Source organism: Carcharhinus amblyrhynchos, chromosome 3 (assembly GCF_965287045.1).
Source record: "Carcharhinus amblyrhynchos chromosome 3, sCarAmb.v2.hapA, whole genome shotgun sequence".
Classification (NCBI taxonomy): Eukaryota; Metazoa; Chordata; class Chondrichthyes; order Carcharhiniformes; family Carcharhinidae; genus Carcharhinus; species Carcharhinus amblyrhynchos.
The window spans coordinates 11,871,280-11,889,570 of NC_137326.1; the positions used below are offsets into that span (position 1 = coordinate 11,871,280).

An 18,291-nucleotide genomic window follows, 5' to 3' on the forward strand; every position below is an offset into this window, starting at 1 on the left:
TGTGGCGATGTTAGCTATTTCCCGTATATATCTCCACATGAACTACATTTACTTACAGCAATGGTCTTTTTCTAGTTATTGAACCTGGAAGGCCCCCTGCCCTATCTTGAGAGAGCAATGTGCTTTTTGTAAATAAGCTACGCCATTTCCCAACAGCTAGTCATGTGTTTTAAGACAAATTTGTCAACAGAATGAAATCATTCAATCACAGAAATAGCCCACCTGAAGCAAGGAGAAAACAAGGCCAGTAATGTATATCAAACCACCTGAAACACAGCTGTGATGGTTTGAGCAACGCCATCTCTGCTCCATGCTGCTGCCTACTGTGACATTAGTGTACCTGTAAGAAAGGTTTTTTTTAAATCATGATCTCTGCAGTTCTTATAGCTTCAGTGACGTCATTGTGGCTGACTTGACTGGATTTGCCCTTTAATTGCTTCTTGATGGCTTAAATAGGGTTGTTTGTGTTTATTCTGGGATTAGTTTTACAATCCTGCATTGTTAGGAGGAAAGATCATGTGTTTTTGAAGTTTTTTTGATTTATTATTGTCACATGTATTCGCATACAGTGAAAAGTATTGTTTCTTGCGTGCTATACAGAGCATACCATTCATAGAGAAGGAAAGGAGAGGGGACAGAATGTAGTGTCACAGACACAGCGAGGGTATAGAGAAAGATCAACTTATTGCAAGGTAGGTCCATTCGAAAGTCTGACGGCAGCAGGGAAGAAGCTGTTCCTGAGTCGGTTGGTACGTGACCTCAGACTTTTATATCCTTATTCCGACGGAAGAAGGGGGAAGAGAGAATGTATAGTGAGGAGCTTGAAGGGGAGCAGACAGACACACACACACACGCACTCACATGCACGCACATTCACATGCACACAGACACATACGCACACAGAAACATGTGCGCGCGCGCACACACACACACACACACAGAAACATGCACACAGGCACACACACACAGAGTAGTAAATTTGGAGGCAGCTCATAGTCCAACAAGAGAAGGTTTATTAAACTAATATATATTTATATATATACAAAGCGTAGCGGTCTGACAGAACCAATGCACAGGTCTCCTCTCTTCTCCTCCCTGGCTCTAACTGAGGGTCCTCCTTGTCCCAGGATGTGACCCATTGCTCCCAGTTGGTCCAGCCTCCTGCGTGGCCACTCCATAGGGTCCGGCCCTATCACACAGTCCGCAAAAGATCGCCCCTTAAAGGGGCCATCTTATCAGACACACAAAGACACGGACAAATACAGTCACACAGACACTTAAACACACATGTATAGTCACACACCCACACACACACACATACAAGCAAAGTCCTACACACACAGTCACACGACACACACTGCCAACACACAGACATACACCCACAGTCACACATTCAGAATCACACACTCAAACATACATGTATAGTCACACACCCATATACACATGCACACACGTACTTAAACACACAAGTAGATTCATACACACTGAGACAGACATACACACACACCGTGACATGCCACGCACCGCCAATACACAGACACAGAGACACACAGACATACACACGCATATACAGACACACAGACAGACACACAGGCCGGAATTTTACCACCTCGCCCACCACAGGAATCGGAGCGGGCAGGGGGCAGAGTATTGGTAGGGTCAGTGGATCTCGGGTGAGATGTTACAGTTTTCGGACGAGCAAGGCCGTAAGATCCGGCCCATTCTCGGTGTAAAAGCAGAGTGTACGAGGTGAATAGCTCTCTTTCCAATAAATAATGAAGAGAGAAGGAGAATGGCGAGCGAAGACCACATCATCAGAACTGTCATGGCCACTTACAGAAAGATCAATGAATACAAGTATTCTCTATGCGTCCTTAGGATAGGGAACAGTAACGTCATTTAATTTAGTAACTTATCCAGCAAATATCCACATGAATTAACCAGAGGGATGGAATGTACTTGCAAAATAACGTCATGTTAGGAAGTTGGAAATAACCCAGGAGAAATCGAGATCCTTCGGGGATTTTTACTCAGTTGTGTTTAAGTTGGATGAGAGGTTAAGACAAAGTGATTACAGAACTCCAATGAATCAGTTGTTCATGAATGATTCCCAATATTGATGGAGACTGTGTGGAATGCTGGTTCCATCAATTAAGACCATGAAAAAGGTGTCTCAGCAACTCCAAGTTGATCATAAAGTCCATTTTAAAGGAAAGGAATAACCCCAACACATTGCATCGGAGAATGACTCGGTGTCTTGGGTGGCAGAATGGTTAGCACTGCTGCCCCACAACGCCAGGGGCCTGGGTTCAATTCCCAGCTTGGGTCACCGTCTGTGCGGAGTTTGCACGTTCTCACTGCGTGGCTTTCCTCCAGGAGCTCCGGTTTCCTCCCACAGTCCAAAGATGTGTCGCTTAGGTGCATTGGCCCTGGTTAATTGACCCGAGAGGTGGAGATGCTGGCGTTGGACTGGGGTAAACACAGTAGGAAGTCTCACAACACCAAGTTAATTGACCCTAGTGTCAGGGGATTAGCAGGGTAAGTAGGGCTGGGTTATGGGAGAATAGGGCCTGGGTGGGACCGTGGTCGGTGCAGACTCAACGGGCCAAATGGCCTCCTACTGCACTGAAGGATTCTATGGTACAACTCCTCAGGATATTGTTCAATGCATTAAACAGAAAAGTGACAGTTTATTTGGCCATCCAACTTTTTAGAGCGTGTGTGGTGCCTTGAAGCTAAAGACTCTTGAAATTGTGTATTTTTGATGAACTGTCACCATTCCTGCTTGCATCAGTCAGGAAAAGTCACGTTCCAAAACCTTCAGAATCGTGGCAGAGATCAACAGAGTAAAGCAGCGGGAGTTGGTAGGAAATAAATTCTGTTTTACACCATAATACTCACAGTACGTGAAAACACCACAGTTTGTTTATAACCGGGAAAGAACTGCTCGACCGGGTTATTGCTGTCCATCTCTCCCTCCCCGGAATACTCTCTATCCCTCACGCGCACCAACTACACAGCCGGGATTTTCCAGCCTCACTCGTCCCAAGACCGGAAAATCCCACCAGAAGTCAATGGACCTTTGCACGATCTGTGTCCCACCCACTACAATTCCCGTGGCGGCGGAACAGGAATATTCCATCCCAGAGATAAGGGCCAGGACTCCACCACGTCGCCCGCCACAGAATTGGCGCAGGTCCGACAACGGAACCCTCTGTGGTCCTCAGGTGGGAATTTCCAGTCTCGCCCGAGTGAGGTCGCAAAATCCCACCGAGGCCTCGGAAATGTTTAAATCAAACTCCTGTTTTTATTATGTTTGCAGACTCCTTGTCCTAGGCCCAAGAGCTTACTTTACAAGTCTCTTTGCCAATGAAAGCCCTCCCTGAGAGAGAGAGAGAGAGAGAGAAAAAAAGAGAGAGAAAACATTGAGGACCGAATCCCATTTGGAGGGATCCTACAGAAAGCCTGGAAAAAAGTTTTTTAACCTGATCCTTCCATCCAGGGTTGTAAAACAACACGAAATACAAATTAAGAGAAATACCAACTCCAACAGAAACAGCCACTGGAGACAGTTTCTTCCGTATAATGTGTAACAAAACTGTACATTGATTGAATTTAGAATTACTGAGATATCTACGCTCCTCTGATTCTAACCTTCATCCCTGAGTTTAATCACTGTACCATTGGTGTAGAGGTTAAGGTAAAGCTTTCCACCTCACTTTCCTTTAAGATGCTCCTTTGACCAGGCGTTTGATCTCCTACCCTACGTGGTTTAGCGTCAAATCTTTTCCTCGTTATGATCCTGTGATGTGCCGAGGGATGTTTCTATACTGAAGGCACTACACAAATGCAAGTTGCCGCTGCTACAAGTGACCCACCCGTTTTATCGTTCCAACGACAGCTCCTCCTGGTCCAACGTTTTGAATTTCTGAAGTGGTGCAAAATGTAAAGCCCCCACCCCAATCTGACAGTTCGTAAGAAGTCTCACAACGCCAGGTTAAAGTCCAAAAAGTTTATTTGGAATCACGAGCTTTTGGTGATGAAGGAACAGCGCTCCGAAAGCTCATGATTCCGAATAAAACTGTTCGACTTCAACCTGGTGTTATGAGACTTCTTACTGTGCCCATCCCAGTCCAACATCTGCATGTCCACATCAAATTGTCCCTTAGTGTCAGGGGATTAACAGGGTAAATGCAAGTGGTTATGGGGATAGGACCTGGGTGGGATTGTTTTGGTGCAGGCTTGATGGGCCGAATGGCCTTCTTCTGCACTGTAGGGATTCTATTCTACAACACGTCAATACATGATGCCTAGTTAAACCCATATTGCTGTTCCTAATGGCATGTTCCATTCACCAATCCACTAGAGATTTCTATGGGAGACATCGGGTAGCACTGTCCTGGAAATGGTGCTGAAAATGCCCGGAAATCTCACAGAGACACAGCAGAATCTAAGTATTCGGTCAGCGCAAAACAAGCAACTTGTCAGAGCTGACGCTTTGATGTTCTCCTCCTTGTTGACCTCCCTCCCTTCCCTCTCCCACCCCCAATATCTCTATAATCTCCTATAGCCCAACAACCCTTCCAAGATCTCTGTACTCGCTCCTCTGATCTGACATCCTGTGCAGCGCTGAATTTAATCGTTCTACTTTTGGCTGCCTGGGCACTCGGATTTGCAATTCCTTCCTTTAACCTCTCAGTCACCTTCACCCTCTCTATCCTCTTTTTAAGCTGCTGCTTAAAATCTTTTTTTATATATTCATTTGTGGGACATGGGTGTCGCTGGCTGGCCAGCATTTATTGCCCATCCCTAGTTGCCCTTGAGAAGGTGGTGGTGAGCTGCCTTCTGCAATTGTTGCAGTCCGTCTGCCATGGGTTGACCCACAATGCCGTTAGGGAAGAAGCTCCAGGATTTTGACCCCGCGACTGCGAAGGAACGGTGATATATTTCCAAGGCAAGTTGGTGAGGGGAACTTGCAGTGGTGGCGTTCCCATGTATCTGCTGCCCTTGTCCTTCTAGATGGCAGTGGTCGTGGGTTTGGAAGGTGCTGTCTGAGGATCTTTGGTGAATCTTCCTCTATGGTCCATCCCTTATGTGGTCTAGTGTCTAATTATGTTTGGTAACATTCTTATTGGGAAGGTTTAAGGACATTATGGGCACTGTGGGAATGTAGGTTGTTATTGCCATAGAGCAAACTGCATTAGCTATCAGGGCACCATTCCTGTTATTGGCTGTACTATAGCACAGATGAAAATTGTACGGAGGGAATCACAGCCCCAGATGCTTGATTTTCCACCCATTTTAACCGATAGAAACGCCCTCTGGCTCACCATGGTTTTGTATCAAACATCGCACCAGTTCCAGAGGCGTTGACATTTCGGCAATTTCTGCTGTTTTTCTTTAACACTACTTTGCAATAAGTAATTTATTGGCCACTAGCATTTACAAAGATTTATTTTTAAGATATGCTACACCATCGCAGGTGACCACTTATCGATGAAGCCAAAGTTGAGGCTTCTGTTTTCAGTGTAACTCAAAGGTTCTTTTAAGATTTGCAAGAAGGTCCTCCTCTCCATTAGAAATCTCTGGCCTTGGACAGGACAGAGTAATGGGGCTGAATGGCCTCCCCCCCATTCCCGTGTCACAGTTCACCACAGCCCTCAATCTCCAGGTCTGCTGGTGTCACGCTTGCTCAAGCGCATTGATTGGTCCGCCATGTTTCCTCGGGAACCGGGATCATTCCCTTCTCCCCGGCACCCCGGGGGTAATTTAGAACACTTCTCCCAATAGAGCTCCGAGACTTCGGAACTGGACGGGATGACGGAGAGAGAGGGGAACCTAAACTCTAAAAGCTGATGGCAGCTAACTGGTGTCAAGTATTTGGATTGGAAGTAGTGCTTTTTTTCAAATAAATGGCTAACACCTGATTGTTCATTTAAAAGCTCTGTGACAAACATCGATAACCATGTATCCCACACACACACATACATTCTCACTCGTTGGTCAGTTTTTTTGGTAGGTAGTGAAGGAGACCGTCTATCACAGCCGTGTCCTATCAGTACGTTACTGGGTTGAGGATGAAGAGTTTGTCTTCTTCTTTCCTGATCCACTTCATGAGTTTGGTAATGGCGCCCACTGCAGTAGCTTTGGTTCCCAAGGGAGTAAAACACATGTAGAGTTCAAATCCACTCGTAACCTGGACAGGACAAAAGTTAGGAAAACATTCAGCTATGTCTACATTTACAAACATTCCAGTCTACGTCAATTTTTCCCACCCCCGCTACACCTGAGGTAGCGTCATAGAGGTTTACAGCACGGAAACAGGCCTTTTGACCCAACTTGTGATACTGCCCTTTTCTCCTAATCACTAAGCTAATCCCATTGCGTGTATTTGGCCCATATCCCTCTATACCCATACTGCCTCTGGCAGTTTCTTCCGCACACTCACCACCCTCTGTGTGAAACAAAAACTGCCCCTCTGGACCCTTCTGTATCCCTCCTCTCTCACCTTATGCCCTCTAGTTTTAGACTCCCCTACCTTTGGAAAAAGATGTTGACTATGTAACGGATCTGTGCCCCTCATTATTTTATAGACCTCTATAAAATCACCCCTAAGCCTCTTACACTCCAGGGAAAAGAGTTCCAGACTCTCCTTATATCTGAAATTCCCTCTAAATTTACTCAGCCAGCATTTCTTCACTCAAAGGGTGGTGAATCTCTGGAATTCTCTGCCCGTTGAAGTGGTGGAGGCTGCCTCGCTAAATATTTTTAAGACGCGGGTTGATGGGTTTTTGATGAGAGAGGGGATTAAGGGTTATGGGGAGAGGGTGGGAATGTGGAACTGAGCCACGACAGATCAGCCATGATCTTATCGAATGGCGGGGCAGGCTCAAAGGGCTAGTTGGCCTACTCCTGCTCCTATTTCCTATTTCTTATGAAGCATTGTATGGACTGAGTGCGGGGTAAATCTTGTCTTACATCACCCTAATTGTTCATGGGTCACTTTTTAAAACTCCAATTCAGAGTGATGCTCACTACTCTCCGGCAACAACGATGCACCCCTCATAAGAAAGCTATTTATTGCAATGGAATCACATTTCCGTTTCCAGCAGAGCAACTAGGTTTGGGGACAGTTGATATTTTTAGCTTCGCAACAATTGATGCCAAACCCTGCACTCTCTAATGGACTGTTATGAGGTTGGGCTGGCACGGTGGCACAGCGGTTAGCACTGCTGTCTCACAATGCCAGGCACGATTCCTGGCTTGGGTCACTGTGTGGAGTCTGCACATTCTCCCCATGTCTATGTGGGTTTTCTCTGGGTGCTCCGGTTTCCAGCCACATCTGAAGGACATGCTGGTTAGATGCATTGGTTAGATGCTACGTTCTCCCGTAGTGTACCTGAACAGAATGTGGCGATTGAGGATTTTCACAATAACTTCATTGCAGTGTTAATACAAGCCAACTTGTGACACTAATAAACTGAAAATTTGTACGTCCAGAGCTCAGCCACAGCTGCCAAGAAATCTGGGACTCCCCCATTCCATCACCACCACCAAGATTGCTAAAAAGGTGGGAATGAGGGGTGTTCATAATAACTTTTAGGGTTTGATGGAGGAGTAATGCAGCGGCTTGTCTTTTACCGTCAGCAAGTTTATTCTGCTCCCCCACGCAACAGAGATACAAACCCCATATAAAATCCCCACAGTGGCCGTGCCTCGTCTTTAATGGGGCAATCATCTTAACACTGTAGTTATCACAGTACGCAGTTACTGGTACACTGACACAGAGACAAGGGGTGAAGGAAGCTTGGCAAGTATGCTGAACTCCTAATAGGCGGGGACAGTAAAATAGTATCCGCTTTGTTGTGGTTTATGTGCCTGTGGTAAACTTTTATATTCATTCATGAGACATGGGCGTCGCTGGCTGGCCAGGATTTATTACCCATCCCTAGTTGCCCTTGACAAGGTGGTGGTGAGCTGTCTTCTGGAATCGCTGCAGTCCACGTGCTGTGGGTTGATCCACAATGCCGTTAGGGAGGGAATTCCAGGATTTTGACCCAGCGACTGCGAAGAGATGGCGATATATTTCCAAGTCAGGATGGTGAGTGGTTTGGAGGGGAGCTTGCAGGAGGTGGTGTTCCCATGTATCTGCTGCTCTTGTCCTTCTAGATGGAAGTGGTTGTGAGTTTGGAAGGTGCTGTCTAAAGATCTTTGGTGAATCGCTCCAATGTATCTCGGAGACAGTACACACTGCTGCTGCTGAGTGTCGGTGACAGAGGGATTGAATGTTTGTGGATATGGTGCCAATCAAGCGGGTTGCTTTGTCCTGGATGGTGTCGAGCTTCTTGAGTGTTGTTGGAGCTGCACCCATCCAGGCAAGTGGGGAGTATTCCATCACACTCCTGACTTGTGCCTTGTAGATGACGGACAGGCTTTGGGGAGTCAGAAGGTGAGTTACTCACCGCATTATTCCCAGCCTCTGACCTGTTCTTGTAGCCACTGTATTAATGTGTGGACACAGCATGGATAAGGCCCATATTTCATTCTCAGAAGATAAACTAACAGACTTGTCACTCCAGCACTTTATCCAGCGGTGAAAGTCCTCAGCTCCACCTCAGAGTGTCGTCCAATTTCTTGATACTCTGGCCCATGTCACATCCCCGTCCCCACCCACCAATTTGAATTAATTATTATTTTAACAAATTGCTTGTATTAGGGGAGGCAGTGGCATCGTGTTATTGGAATAGTAATCCAGATACCCAGGGCAACAGCCTGGGGACCTGAAATTGAATCTCACCACAACAGATGATGAAATTGGAATTAAAAGTCTAATGACAATCACAAAACATTTGTTGATTGTCAGAAAAGCCCATTGGGTTCACTAATGTCCTTTAGGGAAGGAAATCTGTCTTTCCTACCCAGCCTGGCCTACATGTGACTCCAGAGCCACAGCAATGTGGTTGACACTTAACTTCCCTCAGGTATGGGCAATAAATGCTGGTCCAGCCAGTGACCCCAACATCCCACAAACAAATAAAAAAAAACTTACACATTTGGCTATTAACTTAGATTTGGCAAGATCCCACTCATTTCCCTGTGATTTCTTTTTTTTGTGCAGGATTTAATTAAGATTACAGGTATCTTACTGACTGAGATGAGGTCAAGCGGGAAGCGACACAAACACCACGGTGGCACAGTGGTTAGCACTGCTGCCTCACAGCACCAGGGACACAGGTTTGATTCCCGGCTTGGGTCACTGTCTGTGTGGAGGTTGTACATTCTCCCCGTGTCTGTGTGGGTTTCCTCTGGGTGCTCTGGTTTCCTCCCACAGCCTGAAAGACATGCTGGTTAGGTGAACTGACCATGCTAAGTTCTCCCTTAGTATACCTGAACAGGCACCGGAGGGTGGCAACTAGGGAATTTTTACAGTAACTTCATTGCAGTGCGAATGTAAAACTACTTGTGACTAATAAATAAATAAACTAGATACCAGCACAGACTAGTTGGGTCAAATGGCCTGTGCTGTGAATGTACTAGGATGTTACAAGCCTTGGTTCTTACCCATGCCAGTAGGTTCTCTCTGTCTCCTGCATAATAGATGTACTTCAAAGGTCTCGCAGAGTTGTGGATGCGACTGTACAGGTACTGATACAGCTCCAGTAACCTTTCCTGGTCTTCTTCAGTTATGTAAGGGGCTTCAACTTCTGGGCTACCAAAACAAGTGTATAAAACGTTTATGCCATTCTTGGATCCAAAAACATTGCAAAGACAATACTAAGATGAGAGAACGAGACGTGTTCCTGTGTGTGAGTTTTCAGAAGAGGATCTTCACTAAGTTGCCAAGAAGATTTCAGAGAAATAATTCTTCTTTACTAAGATAAAGTTTATGGGCTCTTGTCATGAGAAAGAGACTGTGGTGTAGCAGTAATGTCATTAGACTAGTAACCATGAGGCCAGCTTACTGATATAGGGGCAAGGATTCGAATCCCACCATGGCAACTGATAAAGTTTAAATCAAATCTAGATTTTATTAATTCAAAGTTAACCTCAGTAATGGTGACCATGAAACTACCATCTGGTTCACTAATGTCCTTTAGGGAAGGAAACGTAGGCACAGTGGTTAGCACTGCTGCCTCACAGAGCCAGGGACCCGGGTTCAATTCCGGTCTTCAGTCACTGTCTGTGCAGAATCTCCTGTAACTGCGTGGGTTTACATAAGAACTAGGAGCAGGAGTAAGAGTAGGCCACCTGATCCCTCGAGTCTGTTCCGCCATTCAATAAGAACATGGCTATTTTTTCATGGACTCAGCTCCACTTACCCACCTGCTCACCACAATCCTTAATTCCTTTACTGTTCAAAAATTTATCTATCCTTGCTCTAAAAAACATTCAATGGGATAGCCTCAACTACTTCACTGGATAGGGAATTCCACAGATTCACAACCCTTTGGATGAAGAAGTTCCTCCTCAACTCAGTCTGAAGTCAGTTTCCCCTTAATTTGAGGCTATGCCCCCAGTTCTAGTTTCACCCACCAGTGGAAACAACTTCCCTGCTTCTATCTTATCTAGTCCCTTCATAATCTTTATATGTTTCTATAAGATCTCCCCTTGTTCTTCTGAATTCCAATGAGTATAGCCCCACTCTATTCAATCTTTCCTTATAAGCCAACTGTCTCAACTCCGGAATCAACCTAGTGAGTCTCCTCTGCACCCCCTGCAGTGCCAGTATATCCTTTCTCAAGGAGACCGAAACTGTACACAGTACTCCAGGTGTGGCCTCACCAGCATCTTATACAGCTGCAACATAACCTCACTGTTTTTAAACTCCATCCCTCCAGCAATGAGGGACAAAATTCCATTTACCTTCTTAATTAACTGCTGCAAACCAACTCCTTTAGATTCCTGCACAAAGACACCCAGGTCCCTCTGCACAGCAGCATGCTGCAATTTTTTACCATTTAAATAATAGTCCATTTTGCTGTTATTCCTACCAAAATGGATGACCTCACATTTACCAATATTATGCTCCATCTGCCAGACCCTCACCCACTCACTCAGACTATCCATATCTCTTTGCAGAGTTTCAGCGTCTTCTGCACACTTTGCTCTGCCAGTCACCTTAGTGCCATTTGCAAATTTTGACACACTGCACTTGATCCCCAACTTCAAATCATCTATGTAAATCGTAAACAATTGCGGTCCCAACACTGATCCCTGAGGCACACCACTAGGCACTGATCGCCAAGCAGAAAAACACCCATTTACCCTCACTCTTTGCTTTTTGTTAATTAACCAATCCTCTATCCATGCTAATACATTACCCGTAACACCGTGCACCTTTATCTTACATCGCAATCTTTGGTGCAGCACCTTGTCAAATGCCTCCTGGAAATCCAGATACACCACATCTACAGATTCTCCACTGCCCACGTAATGTTCTCAAAGAATTCCACCACATTAGTCAAACATGACCTTCCCCTCATGAACCCAGGCAAATGTGGGCAATTGAGATTAGCTTAGGGGTTTTACCTCTATGACTCTATAACTCTAGTTCAGTTCCAGTGTTGGTTTTAAATCGAGATAGTTCCAGAGTTTGGTCTTAAATGTAGTTCAGTTCCAGAGTTAGTCTTAAATCTAGCTCAATTCCATTGTTGGTTTTTAATACAGAAGTGTCCAGAGGGGCAGTTCTTTCATACAGAGGGTGGTGAGTGTCTGGAACAAGCTGCCAGAGATAGTAGTAGAGGCAGGTACAATTTTGCCTTTTAAAAAGCATTTGGGCAGTTAGGTGTGTAAAATGGGTATAGAGGGGTATGGGCCAAATGCAGGCAATTGGGATTAGCTATGGGGTTTAAAAAAAAAGGATGGCAAAGGGCCTATTTCCATGCTGTAAACCTCTATGATTCTATAACCCATGCTGCATCTTACAATTAATTACAATTTAAATCCCAATGGCTATTTCTTCCTTGATGATAGATTCAAACATTTTCCCTACTACAGAAGTTAAGCTAACCGGCCTATAATTACCTGCGTTTTGTCTACCTCCCTTTTTGAACAGTGGCATCACTTTTGGTGTTTTTCAATCTGCGGGAACCACTCCAGAGTCCAGTGAATTTTAGTAAATTACCACTAGTGCATTTGCTATTTCTCCCGCCTTCTGTTTTAGTACCCTGGGATGCATTCCATCAGGTCCAGGAGATTTGTCTACCTTTAGCCCCATTAACTTGCCCACACTACCTCGTTTGTGATAATGATAGTTTCTAGGTTCTGACCTGCCATAGCCTTCCTGTCATCAATTTTTGGCATGTTATTTGTGTCTTCCACTGTGAAGACCAACACAAAATATCTGCTCAATGCCTCAGCCATTTTCTCATTTCCAGTTATTACATCTCCCTTCTCATCCTCTAAAGGACAAATGTTTGCTTTAGCCGCTCTTTTTCATTTTATATATTTGTAGAAACTTTTGCTATCTGTTTTTATATTCTGAGCTAGTTTACTCTCATAACCCATCTTACTTTTCTTTATAGCTTTTTTCATGGCTTTCTGCTGACATTTAAAGATTTCCCAATCCTCTAGGTTCCCACTAATCTTTGCCACTTTGTATGCATTTTCTTTCAATTTGATACCCTCCTTTATTTCCTCAGATATCCATGCTGATCATCTCTTTTTCTACAGTTCTTCCTCTGGATGTCCAAAGATGTGCGTGTGAGATTGATTGGCCAGACTAAATTATCCCTTAATGTTAGGGGATTAGCTGGGTAAAAATGTATGTTTATGGGGATAGGGCCTCAATGGAATTGTTAATGGTGTGGGCTCGATGGGCCAAATGGCCTCCTTCTGCACTGTAGAGATGCTATGACTCTACGAAATCTGCCATCCTTACATGGTCTGGCCTACATGTGACTCCATACTTCCGGCAATGACTTGACTTGGTTTATTATTGTCACATATTGGGATGCAGTGAGAAGTATTGTTTCTTATACAGACAAAACATACCTTTCGTAAATAACATAGAGGAGAAGGAAAGGAGAGGGTGCAGAATGTAGTGTTGCAGTTACAGATAGGGTGTAGAGAAAGACCGTCAGAGTTTTAAGAGCGTACAATTAGAGTAAAAGATGGAATTAAGGACATGCTGGAAACAGCTCACAAGAAGTCACCTTGCTCTGGCGCCATTTTGTTTGTGGTTAATTCTCAACTGCCCTCTGAACTGGCCTTGCAAACCACTCAGTTCAAACACATTAGGGATGGGCAATAAATGCTGACCCAGCCAGCAATGCCCACATCCCTTTTCTTACCAGCCTTCTATAATGGTCTAGTAGATCAGTCAGTTCAAGGGGAGTTAGAGATGGGCAAGAAATGCTGGCCTTGCATATGCCCCATGAAAGAAGAAAGAAAAGATTTATATTATTTGGGCTCTGTGTGTAACACGTTTATCAATATTAAAAGGAATTACTTCACAATGAAGTACTCTGAGAGACGGTGGTGTAGGAACGAACAGGTGCCTACCTGGTGAAAAGCCCCGAGCTCCTCGATTTATAAATGAAGTGCCTCAGGTCTTGGATGCCCACTTGGGAAACACTGTAAGACGGAGTCCGCAACTCTTCCAGCAGCGTCTGCAAGGTATTGCGTCTCTTCACGCGCTCCAGAAACTTGGTTTTACAGTTGGAGATGGTGAAGAAGTGCTCGCGGTCAGTGGAGATGAGAAGCAAACACAGGCTGCTGGCCTGGTCAAGGTAGGAGATGTGGACGTGGAAGAATCCGCTGGAGTTGAACTTGGGCAGACAGACGGGAGTCCAGGCCTCGCCGTCCCGGAAGGAGGTGGACGCGCTGATGAGGTTGAAGAGAAGATGGAGGTCGATGGGGTGAAGAAATTGGTCCTTTTTTCTCACCAGCGTGACGAGTTGGTTCTGGGCCACCAGAATGGAGAAGACGAGACTCTTGTCTTTGGCCTGCTGGAGGCTGCTGCTAATCATATCTCTCACAGAAGAGGGCAGCGGGCGGCACCGCACTGCGCACGTTAAGAAGCTGGGATCTTTGTCCATCAGATTGAGGAGATGGTCAGTTATCCGCTCAGAGCCCGAGAGCAGTCGGCGGAGATCGTAGTTCTTCTTCTGCTCGAAGATCCTGTTCAGCTGAGTTAAAGTCAGCAGGCTGATAATCTGGTAGTAAACGTACAGGAGTTCCTTAGCCACCTCCTGCTCTGACTGGCGGGTGCGAGAGACAGCCACGAGGACAAGGGGACTGCGGCGGACAAACACCACCTTATAACCCTCTGCGGAAAAGAAAGCAGAGACTTTGTCAATCTACACTGCGCTGCTTTGGGAAGAGATGATTGACGCAGTGCTGGGCAAACAAATCTTTCATTGGATAAAAATGACAAAAAAAACTGCTTAACACCCCAAGGCGAATGTACAGCCGGTAACCAAGGTGCCAGATGTTTCTTCTTTAAAAATACAAATCACGGTTACGGTGGCCCCTGCTTTTTCTGGTTTCCTCACAGATAGCAAATGACTCTCTAATCCCCATTTCCCGGTTAAATTGCATCAGTCACATGTTTTAATTGGATGAAAACCAGTTGGTGAAGCAGAAACCAAGGCACACAGAGTTTTTCTTTATCGAGCAAGTCTACTGACTTATTCAGTCCCTTACCTCTCTTCCCATTCAACCCAGTGTCCCAGCTATCCCCTGTTTGTAGTGATTTGTTCAGTCTCACAGCTCTCCTCCCATTCACCGTGCCAGAGAATCATGGAATCATAGAAATCATAGACAGTGCAGAAGGGGGCCATTTGGCCCATCGAGTCTGCACTGATAACAACCTCACCCTAGGCTCTATGCCCACAACTCCACACATTTACCCCACTAATGCCTCTCACCTACACAGCCTGGGACACTAGGGATCAATTTAGCGTGGCCAATTAACCTAACCTGCACACCTTTGGACTGTGGGAGGAAATCGGAGGACCATGAGGTAACCCACGCAGACACAGGGAGAATGTGCAGACTCCACACAGGCAGTGACCCAGGCTGGGAATCGAAACCAGGAGCTGTGAAGCAGCAGTGCTAACCACTGTGCTACCATGCCACCATGGTGGCACAGTGGCTAGCACTGCTGCCTCACAGGTGCCAGGGACCCAGGTTAGATTCCCGGCTTGGGTCACTGCCTGTGCGGAGTTTGCATGTTCTCCCCATGTCTGCGTGGGTTTCCTCCGTAAGCTCCAGTTTTCTTGCAGTCTGAAAGACGTTAGGTGCATTGGCCATGCTAAATTCTCCCTCAGTGTGCCCGAACAGGCACCGGAGTGTGGCAACTAGGGGATTTTCACAGTTACTTCATTGCAGTGTTAATGTAAGCCTACTTGTGAGAATAATAAACAAAATTTTAAAAATTCAACCCCATGTCATTAATATCCTCTATTTATACACGCTCATGAACAATTAATGGCCAGCATCTGTTTCTCTTAACCTTAACAATGTAATTGACGAGACATTAACAACACGGGTAAGTTGAGTTGAAGGCCAGGGCACAATTAAACGCTGGAGCCCTATTATGGAGGTTCCTCTTTCTAGAAGATGATCAGGTCATGGGGGAGAGAGCAGAAGAGATTCACGAAGATGATACCGGGGATGAAGAAACGTGATTTATGGGGACAAATTAGGATAGGCAGGCGAGCTTTTCATGAGAAACTCAGACTACACAGAAACATCTCAAATCGCCAGGAGTTTCAGAAAGAAATACTGCCAGTCTGTTGTTGTACTCTCTCAGATGGCTGGTCATATCAAGTGTCTAAGGACAGCTGGGAGCAGATCTTCATCCACTGGGATATGGCATGAAGAAACTCAAACAGGTGTAGGGAATGGGAGAATTAGGGAACAGAATCGGAAAGTTGGACCGGTGGTGTGTCACAGTTTACTAAGTCCGAGTTACCGTGGCAACATGCACTTTTCCATGCGTGTTGTAATCTGGAGCTATGGATTGTGATGGTAGAGGCTGCAACATTCTTTCCATCACATGGATGACTAAGAATCCCCCCTGCTCTCGTCGCGGGTGGCATGGTGACACAGTGGTTCTGCTGACTCACAGCGTCAGGGACCCGGGTTTGATTCCAGCCTGGGTCACTGTCTGTGCAGAGAACATAAGAACATAAGAACATAAGAAATAGGAGCAGGAGTAGGCCATCTGGCCCTTCGAGCCTGCCCCGCCATTCAATAAGATCATGGCTGATCTGTCGTGGCTCAGTTCCACTTTCCCGCCCTCTCCCCATAACCCTTAATCCCCTCTCTTATCAAAAACCCATCAACCCGCGTCTTAAAAATATTTAGCGAGGCAGCCTCCACCACTTCAACGGGCAGAGAATTCCAGAGATTCACCACCCTTTGAGTGAAGAAGTTCCTCCTCAACTCCGTTCTAAACCGCCCCCCTTTTATCTTGAGAGTCTGCACATTCTCCCTGTGTCTGCGTGGGTTTCCTCCGGGTGCTTCTGTTTCCTCCCACAATCCAACGATGTGTGGGTTAGGTTGATTGGCCATCTAAATTGACCCTTAGTGTCGGGGGTTACATGTGTGGGGTTATGGGGGGATAGGGCCTGGGTGGGATGGTGGTCGGCACAGACTTGATGGGCCGAATGGCCTTCCTCTGTACTGTAGGGATGCTACAGATGTTTTAAAATAGGGATAATGTAAATAAGAGCCACTGGGTAAGAAAGCTTGGAGCTGGGTTTGAAGACCATTGTCTCAATGTTCCTTTCAGAATGGTTTGGTCATCATTTCCACCCACACTGGCGCTAGTACAGGAGATAATCGGCTGGAATTTTACCGGCACGTCTGCTCCAATTCCGGGGACAGGGAAGGCTCGGAGAACGGCATTGGCCTCGTACGGAACCGTACGAACCTTGGGCGGTTGTGCCGGTAAAATTCCGCCCCATCGGGTCAAAGAGAACAGTGGAATGCAACAAAATCTCAGTGAAGTTCTGAGACGCACCTGCGTGGATGGACTTGATCACATTTTTGCTTGCCTCAATGAAGGAGACGAGTGCGACCATCACCCCCATGATAGAGGACAGCGCTTCCTCCGTCCCGTAACGGGAATAAATGGGCTTCCCGGCATCGCTGAAGACAAAGATGTGCTTCCGGTGCTGCCTCCACGATTCAGCCGTCACGTCCTCCTCCTTCTCGGAGAGCCCCAGTTCTCTGCAGGGCCTCCCAGACGTCCCGTCCCCCTCCGCTTCGCTGTCTATCATCTCTTTGTTGACATCCATGGCGACACCGGTCAGCTGCGTGCTCAGTTCATTGAAGTCTTTGCTGATCTCTTCGATCTGGGATTGTTCCGTGGCGGCCTGGTTGGAGCTATCCACACACCTCTTCACTTCCTCATCTGCGGTCAGGTCCTCATATGATCTTGTGTGGACAAACATTGAACTCTCTTGTCCCGCGCCTAGATAAAGGAACAGGTGCTAGTAAAGATATGTCTGGCAGTAATTAACTAATAATGACTAACTGAGAGTCAGTTTCTCTACACCGAAAGGGTTCAAAGGGTTGTTGGATATCTATCTGGGAATGACTGTAATCTTATCATGGAACTCAGATGGTTTCTGTTTAAACAACGAACACCCAGAGAAAGAATTCAAATGTGGTCCTTTTAATTAATATGTTAACACATCCCTCAGAGAGCATATAGGCCAAGAAGCAGAGGCCCTGATGTGAAAGGGGAGACAACGGCCTAGTGGTATTATCGCTAGACAATTAATGCACAAACCCAGTTAATGTTCTGGGGACCCAGGTTCGAATCCCGCCACGGCAGATGACAGGATTTAAATTCAACAAAAAATATCTGGAATTAAGAATCTACTGAAACTGTTGTCAATTATTGAGATAACTATCTGGTTCACCAATGTCCTTTAGGGAAGGAAATCTGCCAACCTTACCTGGTCTGGCCTACATGTGACTGCAGAGCCACAATAGGCGGGGGCAAAACAATGGTACATGGTTAGCACTGCTGCCTCAGTGCCAGGGAGCCAAGTTCAAATCCCATCTTAGATTACTGTCTGTGCGGATTCTGCATGTTCTCCCCGTGTCTGCATGGGTTTCCTCTGATGCTCTGGTTTCCTCCCACAGTCCAAAAGTTGTACCGGTTAGGTGCATTAGCCATGCTAAACCCTCCCTCAGTGTACCCGAATAGGTGCCAGAGTATGGCAACTCAGGGATTTTCACAATAATTTCACGGCAGTGTAACATAAGCCTACTTGTGACACCAAACCTTAAACTCAATGTGGTTGACTCTCAACTGCCCTTGGGTGACTA

The 18,291-nt window shown here is 46.0% G+C and overlaps 1 protein-coding gene across 3 annotated transcripts in view; it reads right to left on the minus strand.

The window, feature by feature from the left end:
- Positions 1-1,002: 1,002 nt before the first annotated feature.
- Positions 1,003-18,291, minus strand: part of mon1a (MON1 secretory trafficking family member A) — a 35,683-nt gene continuing 18,394 nt past the window's right edge. For all 3 annotated transcript variants that reach the window (XM_080181403.1, XM_080181406.1, XM_080181412.1), the window contains exons 3-6: positions 16,973-17,425; positions 13,504-14,269; positions 9,562-9,709; positions 1,003-6,196 (exon numbers count right to left, since the gene is read on the minus strand). In XM_080181403.1, the coding sequence (XP_080037529.1) occupies positions 6,056-6,196; positions 9,562-9,709; positions 13,504-14,269; positions 16,973-17,425 (1,508 nt within the window). In that variant the 3' untranslated portion in view covers positions 1,003-6,055. The remainder of the gene's footprint in view (positions 6,197-9,561; positions 9,710-13,503; positions 14,270-16,972; positions 17,426-18,291) is intronic.